The sequence below is a fragment of the Protopterus annectens genome, chromosome 9.part0, assembly GCF_019279795.1.
Source record: "Protopterus annectens isolate FY-2018-M chromosome 9.part0, PAN1.0, whole genome shotgun sequence".
NCBI classification, from domain to species: domain Eukaryota; kingdom Metazoa; phylum Chordata; order Ceratodontiformes; family Protopteridae; genus Protopterus; species Protopterus annectens.
The window spans coordinates 809279099-809299098 of NC_056743.1; the positions used below are offsets into that span (position 1 = coordinate 809279099).

The window sequence follows — 20000 nt, forward strand, 5'->3', positions numbered from 1 at the left end:
ATATTTGCATGTATTGTATACTTAACTTTCCTCTTTTTCAAGATAATTGGCATTGCATGGGTAGTTTGTTTTGTCTGCAAAAAGTGAAATAATTTATGATGGAGCACATTTCAGAATTAAACTTGGAGACAATGTGGCTTTAAAAGTACCACTGTCTGAGGTAGAATAGCCTGAGATTCTGTGGAAGAGGCAGTTGTTGAGGTTGGTGTGGAACCATTGTTGAATTAAAGCTTCCTGAGCTTGGCTAGTAACAGTGAGAGATCAGTATACTGAAATCCTCTTGTTTTATCCACAGAATTCTCTCCCAGTTGCAGTAGTTTTCCTTGTTGTAGAGTTCGTCTTTGGCAAGGTGCTACATCCTTTTCTAAACCCATGCTGGGAGTTTGGCAGAAGCTCGGAGTTTGTCAGAAGCTCATACTCTCTCATAAAGTCAGTCTCTGTGTGCAGATCCTCCTTTCTAAGGGCTTCCTTTCTCTGCACAGTACCAGAAGTAGTTGAGAGGCACTGTGTAATGCAGCTTGCAAAGCTACTTTGAGTGGAAGAATAGCAGCATGTCTGATTGTTTGTATGCCTATTAGACATGCAGGTTAAAAGTAAATCCTTTTTTCAGGGTTACAAACATCCTTGACCTTGTACTCTCAAACACGGGGCAGTGTTTCTCACCCAATGCAGTATCTTTGCTCGTCAGATCTTACCATAAGGCAGTCTTTAAATCCTGGGAAAACCTTTAGTAACTATGCAAAGGCTAACTTCTCTCTACTAAGCAGCACCTTGGCTAAATTCCAAGCACCCCCAAACCCAGTAAACACCATAGAGTGCACCCCCAAACCCAGTATACACCATAGAGTACACTGTGCTATTTACAAAATCTCTGTGCAACCATATTGATAGCTATGTAAAGTGAATTGTGCCCACTTGTATATTAAGAATAAGACAGACTCAAAGACAAGCCACCCTGGTGGAATCGCAATATCAATGGATTGTACAACAAAAGAAGAGGAGGAACAAAGCCATTCGTACTAAAAATCCCCCTGACCAGTCTGAACAGACAGCTAAGAGGGTTAATTAATACTTCAAAGGCTAAACTTGAAGAAGAAATAGCTTTTCAAGCAAAGGATGACCACAGAGCTTTCTACAGCCATGTCCATAACCTCAGAAGAAATGCACAACAGTGCGCAGAACTTGTTGTAAATGACAACACCCACACTGAACTGGGGGCCATTGACAAAATTTTGACTGATAGGCTCAGCTCAAATCCCCTTCCCCACTCCCCCCCCCCCGACAGTCTGTAGTACTACATAACACAGTCACCCCAACATTACTAGGGAACAGGTCATCAGTACACTTTCCAAGGCCAAAAGCATTGCATCAGTGGGCCCTGATAACATCGTGAGATTTTTAATAAGTAGCATGAAACATGACCTCTCTCTGGTCCACACGAGTCAGTTTTCAACTGGAGCCTTCAGTGAGGTTTGTGTCCAAGGAATGGAGGATGGCTTCAATCATTCACCTGCACAAAGAAGATCCAACCACTGATCCAGGCCCATAAGTCTTACCACCCTCCTTTGCAAGGCCATGGAAAGCATTATCATGGATATGATAAATGAGGACATAGGTAGCCTGCAAATGCTGGACCCATCACAGTTTGGTTTTATTTAAAAGAAGGTCATGCCTATTAAAAGTGGTGGATTTTTTTGAGAGGGTCACCAAAGCACTGGATGAAAGTAAGGCTGTGCACACAGCTTACCTCAACCTGGCCTGTCCTTTTGAAACGGTACCCATCTCTGGCGTTGTAGACAAGCTCACTAGTTTAGGTGTAAACCCTTTTATCACCTGCTGCATTGTCAGCTGGTTCACTGATAGGACCCAGGAAGTCAAAACAGGTGAGGCCACCTCTGCCAAGAGGCCAGTCACTAGTGGAGTTCCCCAGGGCTTGGTACTGGGCCTTCTCCTTTTTGGCATCCATTTCTCTGAAATCGAAGCAAATGCCGAAGATTTATGGCTGACTACGATTGCAAGCTTGAGGTTATCATAGACTCCCCTGCTGATGCTAGCATTCTTCAAAAAGGTTCTTCTGTGACTAACAAATGGTGCCAAGTCATTGGTCTTTAAACTCAGTGCTAAGAAATGCATAATTGTATGCTTTGGGAAGTCAACAAACCTGGCTAATTACCATGTTGTTAATACACCCGTAAGAGTCGGCCTAGTGGTCAGGGATCTGGGTACCATGTAGACAGTAACCTTACCTTCAGCCAGTATGTGGACACAGTGGTGAGGAAATCCTTTTATGTTGTGCAGCTTATAAGTAAGGGCTTGGCATCTAGGTCCAGAGACATCATTATTACACTGTACTCCATCCGTGTCAGACCAGTCCTAGAGTACACTGTACTCCATCCATATCAGACCAGTCCTAGAGTACAGTGCTCCCTTTGGTTTGTACCTGAGCAGGTATATGCAACAACTAGAGTGATCTCACAGGTTCCTTAAAAAAAGAATATGTAGCATAACAAACCTGCCATATGCAGAGCTCCTAAAAGCCAAGCCCTTTCCCTCTACTCAGTCTCTTATAGATTGCTGAGGGGTGACCTACACCTACCTGGCTTACAAGGCATCCGCAAACCCACTCTCATGACTCTCCTACATATTTTTAAGTCAGAGTGTACTAGAAGTACAAGGTCTAGGGAGCTGAATTTTGTCTGTGACTTAGAACTTGCTGGATTGACAGATGTGTTCCAGAGAAATGCCCCTCCTGTGGAACAGACTTCACAGTGATGCTGTGCTGCAGATGTGAACCAGTATCATGTTGTAGTAAGCAAGGGATGCTGTGCCGCAGATGTGAAACAGTATCGTGTTGCATGAAGACTTGTTCTACGTTACTGGTTATGAAAGGTTGAGGTTGCCATTTTCACTTGCATTTTATGTTGGGATGAAAAAATGTATTAAACAGCAACATCTGAACAACTGGGTATTTCCCAAAGAAGATGTAAACTACTGAGGAGTGCCCGGTTTACTTGGGTACGTTAATGTCGTTTGGCCAATAGAAGTCAAGGTACAGGTGAATACTTCTGGTCGCAGGTTTTCACTTGTAAAGCCCCAGCTCGTATGATTGGGAACATAGATTTTTGCTGGTCATTTGGTTTAGTAAGGAGTATAAAGTGGTGTTTTATGCGACTGATTCACACACACAAACACATGCCCATGCACACATCTTTCTGCTTTCCTTATCACACGTCACTTATGATGTAGGTGTTTGTTTAGAGCTATAGTCCTGTTTTAAAGGTCTTCCTCTGTTTCTAGATTCCAGGTACATGTTTGCTTCCCGAGGTGAATAAGCAGGACGTTGGCAAAATCTGTGTGGTTATTGATTTGGATGAAACTTTGGTGCATAGCTCCTTTAAGGTAACTTTTTTTCTGCTAGCTTATTATGCACTGTGTGACACTTGTTTGTACTTAATCTGTAAAAGTGCTACTCAGTAGACATTTACAAATAACAGCATTGCTATAATATCCATTTTCATTTCTACAGTTTTATTTTTATATTGGCTTTGTATGATGTTGCTTCAACAAGCAAATTTCACTGTGTTTAATAACATTGTGCATACCGCTCAACTGTCTAGATTTTCACAAAATGTTAGATTATTGCCTCATATATTTGGTCTGTTCCTTATAAAACTTGTCGTTTTCTGGCAGATGAGTGAAGTCAGAAAATAATGACAGGCATTTGAGTTTCAGACTTCAAACTCTTCAGAAAGTACGTCAATAAACTGTCTTTTATTCTAGCAACTTTCTAAGTTTATAAGAACAATATTTAAAATTTGTCCCTATATTTGGGCCTTTGTTGGTCCATTATTTTTGGCTTTGTCCCAGATTTCTTGTGCTAAGAGGTTGAGAAGTGTGACACTGTGCATCGTAGCATGCATAGTCTGTCTTAATACTGTCATTTCATGAGATCTGTCAATATTTTTTTCCTCTTTTTTTTTTTTTTTTTAAGTACAAGTTCTTAAAAGACGGCCAGGATCTGTTACCCTAAAGCACATTAGAACAGCATGTGCAAAATAAAATATTAAGTTAGCAGTCTTGTAAAAGTCTTAACAGATGTTTAACCCTTTCAGTACATTCCCTGCATTAACACTGTATATGGAGATATGCTGATTGCACTAGTGGCACCCGTTTTCATCTGGAGGACATTTTGGTTTTGGTGCTCACAGATCTGAGAGATTGACATGTCGCCATTGCTATGGTCACATTCTTGCATTTCAGCCAATGCCTTCTGTTCCTTAGCAGTACATTACCATACCTAGTTTGGGCCTCATGCTTTATCTGAACGTTGTCTCCTGGATAGTATTGCAGTTGGCCTTAGTGTATACCTCAGCATTTTTTTCCTTTTCCCCTTTCAGTGCAGCTGCCCTGTGGCTTTTTTACTTGTATATAGTTGATCCATTCATTCTGTCAGAGACTTGTGACTGGAATCTCTGGACTGGGAGAACGTCTGTTTTGGTAGGAAGTGGGCAGCTGTCCAGCAAAGTGGCTTCACTTCCTGTGGAGCTGTCTGCACAGTGGCTCTCTTAGCTCCACATAGTGCTACCATCTTGGCAGTGCTCGTCACCAGTATCCTATGCTCAGCTAACTCGTACTCGAGAGTGCAATACTCCATGCTCCTGTTAGGTGTAACCAAAGCAGTGACCCCTCATCCATGGGCAGGCTAGCATCAGCCACTCACTCCCATCTTCCCAACTCCTACAATACCCATGCTGCTAGTTAACATGGTTTCTGGGTCACAGGTACCCAAGCAGCTTTTGCAAGTGGCATAACAATTTTGCTGTAAGATTGATTAAGCTTGCTTTCTTTTGGAAAATGTCATGTCACTATTTTCAAAATATGCTTTCCATAGGGTAACCTGTTTTAATGTCTGAACTGTTAACTGGGGAATGTCCATATTCCAGAACTGATGGATTTAAACCTGGTCCTCAAAAAAAATCATTGACAGGTTGGCAAGCTCAAGAATGCAACACTGCATGAAAGCTTTGTTTTCTTAGCTGTCAGTTAGTTTCAATCCTTTGGTGGACAAAATCCATCTAGATTCCCACAATTTCTTTCCTAGGAGAGATGGTGTTTAGTGAGTGACCAGTAACTTATTGGAACGTCTCAGAGTTTGCTGGTTAGAGACATACTATGGAGAACAACCACATGTAGATCAGGTAAGGTGAATGTGGTAAGCACAGAGATCTAGGTGATGACCTGCAAAAAACTTGCAGCATTGGAGAACAGCAATATAAAAACATGCTGCTGGCACCCTGATGTTGAAGGCTTGTACATTGCCAGCCAGCCTGCAAGTGGAATGGGATAGGGATAGGTAAGGGGGGGGTTCAAGCCACTGAGGACCACAGCCTGACTATCCTCACTAATAGAGAGGGTATAGTCATTTGCCAGGTGTACAGTGTGCAAGACAGGTGGAAGCCTATACAACCAAAAAAAAATCTGTTCCTGCTCGTTTGTGATGCAGCTGATAAAGATAATAGGTATCCCCTGTGAACACTCTGTTCTGAGCTGTTTTTATCTGTACAAGAGGCACACAATTCTGGTTCATGTGCCTGTGTAGACTTTGCTTGCAAGACATGCTGGTAAAACAGGTGTTTGGATATTTGGGATTTTATTTTCCAGGTCAGTAAGGATCACAAAAGCTGCTGTCCGCAGTGAGCGGTACCATGTCCCTGTCGGTTTCTCTTGCACTGACTTCCATTTTCTAGAAGGTGTTGGACAACTGGGAGCCCCAATGATTTCACACAGAAACAAGGCAGACAATGATTTCACACAGAAACAAGGCAGATGGTAATTTGTGTAGCTTTTAAGACTTGGCATATTTTGCAGTGTTGTCTTATTGCTTTTTTATACACTGTGTTTTTTGCTTACTAATCAACAACCTTCCCTAGCAGAGTCTAGGTGTCCCGTACCCTGTCTATGGCTGCTGATGTGAAGGGATGACAGTTGAAAGTCCTATCATTACTTCACGGGGGAGGGTAACCTCATTCTGCAAGAAAATAGTGCACTTAAGAGATTCTGCAGGCTCTGCTGTGTTTTGATTTTGTAAATGCAGGCCAAATAATCTAGACCCCCCCTTCCCCAAACATACCAGTGATGGGACATTGTGTTGTCTGCTTACTTTTGTTCCACCCTTGAACATTCAGACATGCATTCAAACAGCATGCACATGTTCATGATAGTGAGCCCCCCCCCCCCCACACCCCTCATGTCCTTAACAGTAGGCATGAGCCCATACCTGAGAAAGCAATACTGTAAGTGGTTTCTGCATCCTCTCCTCCTTAATTGTTGTCTGGTGATCAGAGTCTGTTCTACAGCCTAGGTTGCGGACAGTAAAGATGGACAGTAGTATCTCTGTGGGAAGCCAAAACTATAGGAGTGTTAGATTCATTGAAACAAAATGTGGTCATTTTTGCCATTTGTTCACATAGAAGTTATAGTCTTGACTGTGCTCATGGGGTGACTGTGGTTCAGGTATTAGACCTAGCACCTGAGAAGGTAGCTATGAAGTATAGGACAGAGCTGTCATTTGTTGGCTATCTTTTGTCATGGGAGGGGTGTACAGACCATGAGTGTCTGAGAAGGTAAGCCTGTTCACAGTCGCATACTGCCTTTTATTGGTTTCAGTATCTATGAAAACAACACATTACTGAGGAGGTTGTTGTTCTGACAGTGTAGAGATACATGCTGCATGTTCAACATGCAGATGTGACCTGCAGAGTAGAAGCAGTCCTGAAATGTCCTTGACATTTAAAGATGACAGCCGCTTGGTAATCAGGGTTCACATCCTACTGCTCCAGTAGTAAGACTGGTCACCAGAGCCTGATCTCTTGTAGAAAGGAGACGCCCCCTCATGGGATGATGAGTAGCTAGTCTGACAAATGGATGAGTGTAGAGTAACTGACATTTATTTAAACTTTCATGCTTCAAATTAGTAACAAAGATTTTTTTTTCCCCATAGCCAATCAACAATGCTGACTTTATAGTACCTGTTGAAATTGAGGGAACAACGCATCAGGTAAGAAAACTTGCTAGTTCTTTTAGAATTTCCACTTTGGAGAAGCTTGACTGTGGGGTGATAACAGTGTTTTTATGCAGTTTCTTTCTAGAGAAAATTCTCCTTTTATCATAAACTGTTGTAGGGTAGCTTTAAAATATGTTTTGCATTGTACTAATTAGCGCATTTGCAAATCTAGAATTCTGAAGTGCTTGTGTTCATGTTTCTGCCTGTTAATGTAAGCTTATGTTTTTCTACTTCCTTTTCCCCTTCATTCTGTCTTGTGTCCCTTTTTAAAGACTTTTCAACCAGGATATTCCTTGAATACCTTTATAATGGTCTCTATTCAACAGTATGAATATTTAAAAAGTTTAATTGCTGATGTGGAGAGTGCTGGCCATTTTTGTCTCTGGAATTGCTGCTTTTTGGCCCTGTACCCTTGATGTACTTGCGAGAGCTCCTCTGTGGACTGTATCCCTTTTAAAGACTCCCTTGAAGTTGTGCCTATGTATTAACCAGTTTATATTGATGGCATTTTGTTCTGTGATAGCAGCTTAACTTCCTTTTTCCAGGGTTTTAGGCTGGTTAATCTTTCTAAGAGATTAACTAGGCCCCCCTCCCCAGATGATTCCCTTGGATAAGTTATCCTTCCCATTGGCTTACATCTGGATAATAACATCTTTAGATGTACAAAGTAACGATGGATGTTATGTGATCCTATCTCGCCTACATTCTGAATGATGGGTTCGGAGCCGATCCCTCGGCTCCGACTCGGCACGCTTATGCCAAAGAGCGAAGTCTCTTATTGGCTGAGCTTACTATATCCCAGGATGCACCACTACCAGTCCCCCAGATCTCGTTTGCCGCTTCCCTGCGAAGACGTGGTCTCAAGCTGGCTGGGCTGAGTAGTTAATTTAACTAACTTTTCTGTCAGTTTTTTGCTGTTTTTTTGTCTCAAAAGCTGTTTTAACGGCTAACGCTCATTGTGTGTGTTTGGATTGTTGAAAGACTTGTTGTGTGATTGGGTTGAGTTGGTTTCGGCCCCCCCTTCATCTAGGGCCTTCCCGGTTAGTCAACCCTTCTAAAACCTTACAGGGTTTTCATAGTTCCCTGTCATTTGCGCTCTAAGCGATAACTGTAAGCCTATATTTAGGTTTGTCTATCAGTAAGTCAGTAATTATATATTTTCCTGTCAAAGTTACTGAAATTGTCTATCATAATGTCTCAGACTCCTAGGCCTTCGGGCTTTAAAAAATGTACAAAATGTAGTTTCAAAATGTCTATCACAGACGATCACTCGCTCTGTGTGTATTGTTTGGGTGCAAAACACTTACAGGAGTCATGCAGTGTATGTCACGCTTTTTCCTCAAGGGTCCTCCAGGAGAGGAAAAATAAATTGATTCTTAAGGGGTTAATTAAACCTTCCTTTGAAGAAGCCTTGGCATCCTCTCCTTCTCCGGCTAAAAAGAAAAGGGCGTCGGTTCCGACCAGTCCGTCGGACCCGACCGCTAAGAGACATAGGCAGGCCTCTCCTTCGGCTCCAAGGACTTCGGAGCCGAGGTCGGAACGGTCTGCCTCGATGCCACTAGTATCGACTCCTCTGGCTTCGGAGCCGATGGCTGGGGCATCGAGAGGCGGGTCACCTTCGTCGGCTCCACTGGTCTCGGAGCCGACAAGGGTCGCCCGCTCAGACACTTCCTCCTCGGCGCCGAAGTCCACCTCGGCACCGATGGAATCCGGTGTGTGTATTCCTTCGGCGCCGATAGTCATAGAGTCACCTCGGAGCCGGTCCCCTAGTCCTTTGGGGCCGTTGGAGAGGCCTTCTCGAACCCGTTCTGTTTCCTCTCGGTCTTCGAGGATGTCAGATTCTGATATAGACAGGGTGCTCCAAAGACTGTTCCAGTCCCCAGTCTTCCAAAAATTTGTTTCGGTTCCGACCCAGCTGGCTTGAGCCGATGACCCTGGCCCACCCATTGCCATTCCTCCTCCGACTGCTTGGCTCCGTCGGAGCAGGTGCTGTTGGAGCCGGTGGAGATCTTAGGGTCGGCTCCGACCCTTACTCCAACCGGGCCTTCGGGTCCGAGTTTGGTACGCGGACTTCTTCGGCTGGACCCGGGGGTGATGTTTGGGACCTATGCTTTCGGTTCCGAGCCTCCCCCTCGGTGCTTCGGCTGCGGGACTTCTGTCGGCCATCACGGCTCCGGGGACCGGACACTCCCAGGATTCTGGGGGTCCGGCTTTCAGAGCCATGAGGAGTGCCTTGGCCAAGTCCTCTTCGGTCATCTCTCCGGCTTTACCGGCACCTTCCCTGGGCGTGGAGACTGGGTCTTTGGCAGTTCCCCTGTCCGTAGTCAGCGGAGCCCCGGGGCCTGAGGTTACCCCATTGGGGTTCCCCTCCTCCTGAGGGTTCTTCGGAGTTGTCTTGGAGGAACCCCAAGGAAGAGATCGTGCAAGAGGAAGCACGTGGACTCCCCGAGTCTATTACATCAGACACTGATCTTGATGATGCAGAGGGGTCCCGAGTCGTCCTCGGATGATGTCTCATTTGCAGACATCTTAGAGATCCTCAAACAACGAGGCGGCTGGATATCCAAACCCCCCTCTGCTGATGAGTCAGTGCTCCTCAAGGCCTTTGGGGCTCAGCCCTCCGCCTCCTGGGTGTCTCCGCCCTTGACGAGCTTCTGGATTTAGTTTGTCGAAGGCGTGGAACACCCAGATACCGTGGAACCAGTCCCTTCTCGTCCAAATAAATTTTTGTCTGCTCCCCGAGAAGGAGTTCCTCACTAAAGGCGTGGCTGTAGATGCCATGGTGGTGGCATCTGCTACACAACAGGGCGTGGCAGAGGCTTCAACGTCCATCCATCCTCCTAATAAGGAGTCTAGGAGTATGGACAGGTGCAGGCGCACCCTGACTTCAGCGGCCTTTACTTTAAGGTCTCTGAATTATTTGGCACATTTTACCAGGCTTCAGAGGGATCTGGTCAAGGAGTTGTCAGATTCCCTCTCGGTAACCTACCTGAGCAGCTAGCCCAGTCGGTTAGCTCTCGGTTGGCTATCCTTATGTCAATTTCTAACTCGTCCATGAGGCTCATTTCCTATGCGGAAGGCGGGTAGAGCGGCAGGCACAGGCGTGGCTCTACGGAGACAAGCCTGGCTCCGCTTGTGTCAGTTTGCGGAGGCCTTCAAGTCTTCCTTCGCCGACGCTCCCTTTGATGGGTCCTCCTTGTTTGGACCCAAGGTTAAAGACACCCTTACCCGCTGTGAGCAAGAGGGAAAAACTTTATCTGCCGTAGGTGCCCGTTATTCCACTCCCTTTCGGCCTTACCCCAAGGCTAAAGGAGGGGGGAAAATGTGGTTCCGCAAATCCCGTAAGTTTTTCTCCCAACAGCAGGAAGATTCCCCTCCCAGAGGCAGAGGACGGGGAAATTTTTCAGGGAGACGCCGTCCCAGAGGCGGCAGAGGGCCCCGCAATTCTGGAGACCGCGAGTCCTTTCGTGGCTCTTCAGCCTCCCACACGTCATGAGGGATTGCCCGGCTGTGCTGCTCCGGAGCCAGTCGGGTGTCGTTTTGCCAAGCACCTAAAAGCCTGGGAGTCAATCACTCAGGACAGATGGGTGCTTCGGATCATTGCCGGAGGTTACACCATCCCATTCACATACTCGCCCCCACCGTCCAGAAGAATCCCGGACCCACCACCCAGTCAAAGGGAAATGGCAGCCGCAGAAGCTTTAAAGCTGCTAGAAAAAGGAGTCATCCAACCGGTCCCCACAGACCAGATCGGATCAGGAAATTACTCCAGGTTCTTTTAGTGCCAAAAAAGACAGGGGACCTGAGACCAATATTGGATCTCAGCAGACTGAACCAATCCGTCACGAAATCCAAATTCCGAATGGTCACGTTACAATCCATTCTCCCATTGTTGGAGAAGGATGTTTGGATGTGCTCCATAGACCTCAAGGGCGCCTATTATCACATACCGATACATCAGGCGTCCAGGAGGTATCTGCGCTTCAGCCTGGGAGTCAGTCATTACCAATTTTGCGCTCTGCCCTTTGGTCTCACCACAGCCCCAGGGTGTTCACCAAGTGTTTGGCAGTAGTGACGGCTCACCTGAGAAGTCTTGGATTCCAAGTGTTTCCCTATCTGGACGACTGGCTCCTGACTGCCACCACCAGGCATCTACTAATGGACAACCCCAAAGCCACCATCTCCTGGGTATTACCCTGGGGATTACATTCAATTGGTCAAAGTCTGTCTTGCTGCCCTCTCAGCATAAAGTTCATAGGAGCAGAGATAGACTCAAGATTGATGCGCGTCTTTCTTCCTGCCGAAAGGATCCAAACTTTACAGGGCCAAGTTCAAGCTCTGATCTCGAGATCCAAAGCCCCAGCCAGGATGGTTCTACAAGTTTTAGGCTCAATGTCTGCCACGGTTCTTTTAGTTCCTCTGGCAAGATTGCACATGAGGATTCTTCAGTGGCTATTGTCAACTCAATGGTCCTTTCAGGATCTTGCCCTCAATCATCACATCATGATTACGGAAATATGCAAAAGGGACCTTCGCTGGTGGCTTCAGACATCCAATTTGGATCAAGGAAACCCCTTTGTTCTTCCCTCTCCAGTGGTTACCCTGACGACAGATGCCTCCCAGATAGGGTGGGGGGGGCATTGTCTGGGCAGGCTAGTTCAGGGCTCCTGGCTTCCAGGCGAAGCTCTTCTCCACATCAACGTGTTGGAGATGAGGGCTGTACTTCTATCCCTACAGGCCTTACACAGGTTTCTTCCTCAGGGCATCATCGCCATCCACACAGACAACATGTCGGTGGTCTGGTATCTGAACAAACAAGGAGGGACCAGATCTTACCCCCTTTGCAGAGAGGCCATGAGAGTGTGGGAATGGGCTGTAGCTACCAACCGCTTCTTGGTAGCGACCCACATTCGGGGAAGGTCAAATATATTGGCAGACAAATTAAGCAGGACAATTCTTTCTCCTCACGAGTGGTCTCTAAACCAAACAGTAGCAGCTCAGGTTTTCAGGAGATGGGGGACGCCGTGCTGCGACCTATTTGCAACTCCACTGAACACCAAGTGCCAAAGGTTCTTCTCCTTGATTCCACATCAGGGAGTGCCAGCGATGGATGCTCTAGCACAACCTTGGCCAACAGGACTACTTTATGCCTTTCCTCCGATTCCACTTCTCTCCAAAGTCATTCAAAAAGCTTCTCAATTGGGGTCCGCAATGATACTGATTGCCCCATACTGGCCTCGTCAGGTATGGTTTCCTTACCTGAAGAAGCATGCGGTGGACGATCCGTGGACTTTAGACCTAATTCCGGACCTGCTAATTCATCGGTCGGGACATCAGCATCAGTCCCTTCGATCTTTGAAATTGACAGCTTGGCTCCTCCACTTCCGACTTTAGTCAGAAGTCACACACTAGACCGGAAGTTGTTCACATTTTATCTTGCCCACAAACCCACCACTAATAAATTGTACCTTAGTAAGTGGAAGAGGTTTGCTATCTGGGCTCAACTCAAGGGCTTAGACCCTATCACTGCTCCTATCCCAGAGGTTTTGAAATTCTTAACATCCCTGTTTAATCAAGGATCTTCTGTCTCTACTATTAAAGTCCAACTAGCGGCTATCTCTAAATTCCACGAATCCATGGATCCTCCATTGATGAGCAGCAGACTATGCAAAACTTTCATTAAAGGTGCGGGCCTGTTAAGACCCCCAACTTTTCATCCTGCGCCTCCGTGGGATCTTGATTTGGTGCTTCGCGCATTAACATCTTCCCCTTTCGAACCGGCTGCTACATGTGAGTTAAAATATCTGTCTTGGAAAACTGCCTTCTTAGTTGCAATTACTTCTGCAAGAAGAGTTTCAGAGCTTCAAGCCCTGTCTATTAAGCCACCGGACTTGATTTTCCACAAGGATAGAGTATCACTTAGGCCTAATCCATCCTTTGTCCCAAAGGTCTGTTCTAGTTTCTGTCTCCAACAATCTCTAGAGCTACCAGTTTTCTTCCCAAAATTCTCCAATGAAGCAGAATACACTCTCCATAAATTGGATGTTCACAGGCAATTACGCTTCTATTTAGACGGGACTCAGCAACTTCGTAAGTCAGACCAGTTGTTTGTGTCCTTCTCGGATAATAAATTGGGTCAAACCATCACAAAAGCTACCATCTCCAAATGGATCAGAGATTGCATAACTCAGGCTTATTCTTCTTCGAATAAGCAACTTACAACATCTATCAAAGCTCATTCTACCAGAGCTATGGCTACTTCTATAGCTTTTCATTCCAAGCTCGCTATATCGGAGATTTGTGCTGCGGCTACTTGGTCCAATCCGCACACTTTCATTTCCCTCTACAAATTGGATGTGGCATCTAAAGGACGAGCATCATTTGGTTCCACGGTACTCAGGAGTGTTTTCCAGTGAGCCACCCAGGATTCAGGTGCTAGGGACGCTGTCCCATCATTCAGAATGTAGGCGAGATAGGATCACATAACATCTTTTAGTTATGTACTCACCATAACTTCAGATGTTTGGGATCCATCTCGCCACATTCTAACCACCCTCCTTCCCCTGCCTTGGAGATCAGAAGAGATTGAACGGTTTTGAGTTCTACTGTTTATCTTGTTTCATCTGACGATGTTATATAAGCAGGGCGTGCATGTGTGCATGTATGCGGACAAACTAGATCTGGGGGACTGGTAGTGGTGCATCCTGGGATATAGTAAGCTCAGCCAATAAGAGACTTCGCTCTTTGGCATAAGCGTGCCGAGTCGGAGCCGAGGGATCGGCTCCGAACCCATCATTCAGAATGTAGGCGAGATGGATCCCAAACATCTGAAGTTATGGTGAGTACATAACTAAAAGTTTAGGGTGATTCTGCCAGTGATGTTTTGTTTATTTTTGTGTAGTGTGATGTTCATCGTGTTTCACTGTTGCAGTCATGACTGTAGGGTTCTCCCCTGCCGGCAGGCAGTCCTCGGTCGGCCAGAATCCCAAAGTCTGGGTCCGGCGTCGGCTGTTCAGCCATGCTTCCTGACGTCAGAGCGCCATGAGTACAAAGCTGACAGCCGACGCCATGTTCTCCAGTCTTTCTTGCCGTGCGGTGATAGCAGTTCGCAAGTGCCGGTCGGCTGACTCCTGACAATTTTTTTCTGAACAAACTTCAGTCCGAAGATTTTCTTCTCCTACTCAAAGCTAAGTACCCCGTTGGGGAAACTTTTTTTCCTTGCTCCAGTCTGATGTCAGAAAAAGTTAATTGTATTTCATGTGGGAAGCAAATACCTCATAAGGATTTTCATTCTTACTATATTCCTTGCTTAGGCCCTGACCACGGCGTAGCTAGTTGTCGGTTTTGTGCTAGATTCAATTAACGTACAATTAAACGAAGGTACGATTTTGCATTTCATTACTTCGGTAGGCGTTTTAATTATAAAATGTCATCTGATACGGTTCTGGCTACCGGAGTTCACAAACGACGCAAAGACAAAGACAGGCCTCCGAGGTCCAAATCAGACAATATCGTACAAGCAGAGCCAGCTTCAGGTTCGGCCATCGTCAGTGAGGCGCTTTTGCAGCCCCTGTCGTCGGCCATTTCGGAACCGATGGCCGAAACGGACTCCCATGAGGAGCCAACTAGGCCTTTGAATATTTCTGTTGCAGGACCTTCGGACAATGCTCCTTCGGATTGGTCCGGAGCTGCTGTGCAGGTACCGGCTTCCGAAGGGGTTTTCAGGCCTACTCAGCTTCTAATAAAGGCAAAGACAAAGGCAAAGACTCCTTCCAAATCAAAGACTGCAACACAGGCCTCTTCTGATCTGGCTCCCAAGTCACAGAAACAGTTACTTAAGACGGCGGAGGACTTGCTTACTATGATTAGGGGTTCACATCCCCCTCCAGATAAAAGGCCAAGGCAGGAAGTTTATTATGACTCCTCTGATCAGGCTTCTGTTTCTTCAGTTTCTTCTTCTGACCAGGAAAATTCTTTCCCTCCTTATGAGGATTCTGATGCTGAGGAATCCATTCCTTCAGCTTCTCCCCCTGAGGATTTCTCTTTTGGGGAAACTTTGCATGAAATGAGGGAACATTTCCACCGGGAAGGACAGGAGTATTCGGAATCTAAGAAAAGACTAAGGGATTTTCTTCTTCTTCCCCAACATAGACCCCTGGCTATTCCTCCTATTTTGGATATTGTGGATGATGCTTTTTCGGAGGCTAACTTAACCCCTGACTCTTTTCCTCCAGCTCCTGTTAAGCCTGACAGATATTACAGGGTTCCTGATTCCCACCAGTTTTTATACAAGAACCCTACTGCTGACCCTGAAACCATTTCTCAGGGTCCTAAGGGAGTTAAGGCCGCTTCTGCTAAAAACCCCATTCCCACTGAGAAGGATTCCAGATCTTTAGAAAGATGGAGCAAAAAAGTGTACACTTCTGCAACTTTATCTATTAGGGCTTTAAACTGTCAGTTTCATATGCTGAAATACTAGCAATTTATCCTGTCTGTTTTAAAACAAAAGCTAACTTCCATTTCCGCCTGTGCAGATGATAAGGAATTACATGACTTAATGCATACCACTGAACAAGTTGGGAAGCATGGTTTACACTGTGGATTTGATGCCTTGGAGGCTTTTTGTAGGGCTGCTGCCTCTGGCACAGTAATTAGAAGGCATGCATGGTTAAAGGAACAAAATTTGCCAGATCAAGTAAAAGCTAAATTATTGGATGCTCCTGTTCAGCATAATGTTTTGTTTGTATCTAAAGCTGAAGAGGTGATTAAAAAGATGGAGGACAAGGCAAAATTCATGCAAACAGTTAAAGATTTCTTACAAGTACAGCCACCCAGATTTAGTAGGAATTGGCCGACAAAAAATTTGTCCTTTCCAATTCAGACTGGCCTCAGAGGGGTAGATACAGACGCGCTCGAGGAAGACCTCAAACACAAGCCTCTACCAAGACAGTAGACTGCTTCCACCCCTAGGGGAGGAGAGGACAGGTCGCAAGCTCATAGGAAGCAGACTCAATGACTCTCTTGGTTGGGCTGCAGGAACTTCTTGCCTGGAAGCCCCTCTCGGAGGAAAACTCTCTTTTTCACCTAAATTGGACTCTTATAACCCAAGACAAGTGGGTTCAGGATGTGATTTCAAGAGGTTACAAATTCCATTTTCATACCCTACCAAGGCCAAGCGGATGGCCAGATTTTCCAAAACATCAATGGACAGAGGCCTTAAACCAGGTGGAAGCTCTCTTGGCTATGAAAGCCATAGAACTAGCTCCACTTTCAGAGATGGGACAAGGTTTTTACTCAAGGCTCTTTCTAGTCCCCAGGAAGCAAAATTCATGGAGACCCATTCTGGATCTGTCAGTCTTGAACACTTTTCTAGAGATACCAAAATTCAAGATGCTTACTCTACAGCAGCTACTTCAGTGCTGACCAAAAATGCATGGATGGTAACTTTGGATTTAAAGGAGGCATATTTACACATTCCCATCAGGCAGGAACGCAGAAAATACCTCAGGTTCAAGGCCGGATCGAGGCACTTTCAATTCTCTGCGCTGCCGTTTGGATTGTCTACTGCACCCAGGGTCTTCACCAAATGCCTGGCTCCACTAGTAGCTTATTGCAGACTCAAGGGAATTCAAATTTACCCTTATCTGGACGACTGTCTTATTCAGGCAGACAGCAGGGATGTCTTACTCCAGCATCTACAGTTTGTTCTGAATCTTCTCAAGTTCCTGGGATTCACTGTAAACAAAGTCAAATTTGACACCCTCACAACAGATAATTTTTCTGGGCGCTTCTCTAAACACAACAACCCAGATGGCATTTCTGACATACAAAAAACAGTTGCAGCTGGCTTCAACTTTCAAAACCTTGGCAACTTTAACTCTGCTATCTGCAAGGAGATTCCTGCAGGCTTTGGGTTACATGGCCTCCTGCATCCTTCTCGTACCATATGCAAGACTACATATGAGGAAAATACAGTGGTACCTAAAAAGTGTATGGTCTCAGCATTGCCACAGTTTGGACATACTGATCTCCGTCCTGCCTTGTCTTCAAAAGGAATTCCTTTGGTGGTCCAAGGCATGTAATCTAAACAAAGGAAAACCCTTCTGTCTGCCTCCTGCCACTCAGATACTAACCACGGATGCCTCAGATTATGCATGGGGAGCCCATTTTCGATGCAACTGCCTGCAGGGCCTTTGGACAAAGGATCAGAAGCACCTGCATATCAATTTAAAGGAAATGTTAGCAGTTCAGAAAGCTCTTTTGGCTTTCAGGAATCTTCTACAACCAGGACAACTACTGATACGAACAGACAACACCACAGTTATGTGGTACATAAACAAGCAAGGGGGATCTCATTCCTACCCCCTTTGCAGACTAGCCATAGATCTGTGGAACACAGCTCTAGCTTGCAATCTGGACCATCAAGCTCAGTTTCTATCAGGGAAGCAAAACTTCCTGGCAGACAGTCTGAGCAGAAACCTTTCGAACCCACACGAGTTGATGCTGGACACCGAAATATTCAAGATGATAACAGCAGTCTGGGGATGTCCTCACATAGACCTCTTTGCATCCCACCTCCATCATCAACTACAGATTTTTTGCACCAGGACTTTCCACAAACTAGCTTGTAAAGTGGATGCACTATCATTCAGTTGGAGAAACCTCTCGAGATATGCCTTTCCGCCTCTTTCTCTTCTTCCACGGGTATTATTAAAGATCAAACGGGACAAGCCCAAGATGATAATCTTGCTGGCCCCAAATTGGCCTCGACAGTTTTGGTACCCAACTCTGAAAAACCTTTGTCTGGAGCCCCCTTGGGTTTTACCACAGACTCCGAACCTTCTGTCCCAACACCAGGGTCAGGTTCTACACTCCCATGTCAGAACTCTCAGCCTGGCGGCCTGGTTAATCCAGGGTCTTTAATTCATTCTCTCCTACCCAAGCAGGTTATGGATGTCATTTTAGAAGCCAGACGTCCTAGCACTACAAAATCTTATGCAGGAAAATGGAAAAGATATTGTTCCTGGATGCAGGCTCAGGATTCCGATCCTCTTCTTCCTAACATTCCTATGATTTTACTTTACCTGACAGACCTCTTACATAAGGGTCTCTCTTTTTCTTCCATTAAGATACATGCCTCTGCTATTTCTGCTCATTATAATACAGACCCGCCAATCTTTTCCCACCAGCTCATGAGACAGTTTCTCAGAGGAGCTAAGAACTTAAGGCCCCCTAGATGATCTCCCATTCCTGCTTGGGATCTCCACTATGTTTTGGAAAAGCTCACCTTACCTCCTTTTGAGCCTGCTGCCACTTCTGACATCAAGTTTTTATCTTGGAAATCAGCCACCCTGTTAGCTCTGACCTCTGCCAGGAGAGTTTCAGAGTTGCAAGCTCTTATGGCTGTGGAACCTTGTATTATTTTTCAACAAGACAGGGTGTCTTTAAGGACTAATCCTACTTTCATGCCTAAGGTGGTTTCCAAAGTGGCTTTAAATCAAACTATTCACTTGCCAACTTTTTTCCCCACTCCTCAAAATAAAGGGGAAAGGATCTTACATTCCTTGGATGTACACAGACAACTACGTTTTTACCTGGCAGAACCAAGGACATCAGGAAATCAGAGAATTGTTTTTCTTATGCTTCAAGTTCCCAAGGTAAAGCCATTTCAAAACGGACCATTTCTAAATGGATTGCTCATGGAATCAGATTTTGTTACTCACACCATGGAAAGCAAATCCCAGGGAGTATACGGACTCATTCCACCAGAGCTGCTGCCACTTCAGCTGCCTTCCTCAGGGGAGTTCCTACCAAAGACATTTTGGAAGCTGCAACTTGGAGTTCAGTGCATACTTTTTCAAAGCACTACAATCTACCTCTCTACTCTAAGTCTGGGGCAGGCTTTGCTTCTGCAGTCTTGCAGGGCCTTTTAGCCGCCCCTTCTACTTTATGACCACCTCCCTTTCATTCTGCTTTGGGATTCTACCCTACATTCATGACTGCAACAGTGAAACACACGATGAACATAGTACAGTTGTGTACACTTACCATAAATGTAGATGTTAGAGTGTCTTCACTGTTGCAGTCTGGGTTTCCCTCCCTCCTGTCCCCTCTTATTTTTTTTTTGTGTGGTTCCTTTAATTCACCATTCTTCTGAGGTGTATTTGCAAAGGGTATGGGACCTTACTCATTTTGGGACTCCTGACATCTGGGGCAAGAAAAACTGGAGAACATGGCGTCTGCTGTCAGCTTTGTACTCCTGGCGCTCTGACGTCAGGAAGCATGGCTGAACAGCAGACGCCGGACCCAGACTTTGGGATTCTGGCCGACCGAGGACCGCCTGCCGGCAGGGGAGAAACGTACAGTCATGACTGCAACAGTGAAGACACTCTAACATCTACATTTATGGTAAGTGTACACAACTGTACATTCTGTAGTCTGTGGCCTGGGTTATTTTTGCATGAGATGGCATTATGATCCTTCAGAGTTTTATTTTTTCCTGGGCAGGAACATTTGTGTAGGTTATCACCATAGGCCATAAGCCTTTGAATATTGGCATTACCAGCCCAGAGTGACCATATAGCCTTATTATGTTTGAGTATAAATTCTTGGAGGGAGATGAACGTAATTCTGAGGAAGTGGTTGAACAGAACTATGCAAGCTTTTCGTATTGCGGTGAGAGCTGGAAACAAGCTTTGTTTGTTGGTAATCTAAATATTATCAATTAGGCTTTGCATTCAAGTTGTTATTCTTATTGTTAGAATAGCTAGTGTTCCTTGTTCTACATCTGTTTTAAATTTCATGCCATGGAAAGAATCTTGGATCCTTCAAATCTGTGGTTGTAGCCTGGTTCAAGTAATCCAGGATAGGCTGTTACCATCCAGCACGGCCTATTCTTGATTACTTGTTTCAGGAGATGGCCAATAGCATCGTTATC

At 45.5% G+C, this 20000-nt stretch overlaps 1 protein-coding gene across 2 annotated transcripts in view; it reads left to right on the forward strand.

The window, feature by feature from the left end:
- The window catches only part of CTDSP2 (CTD small phosphatase 2), a 267042-nt gene that overhangs the window by 143989 nt on the left and 103053 nt on the right, over window positions 1-20000 (forward strand). For both annotated transcript variants that reach the window (XM_044083461.1, XR_006366269.1), the window contains exons 4-5: window positions 3298-3399; window positions 7001-7057. In XM_044083461.1, coding sequence (XP_043939396.1) covers window positions 3298-3399; window positions 7001-7057 — 159 coding nt within the window. The remainder of the gene's footprint in view (window positions 1-3297; window positions 3400-7000; window positions 7058-20000) is intronic.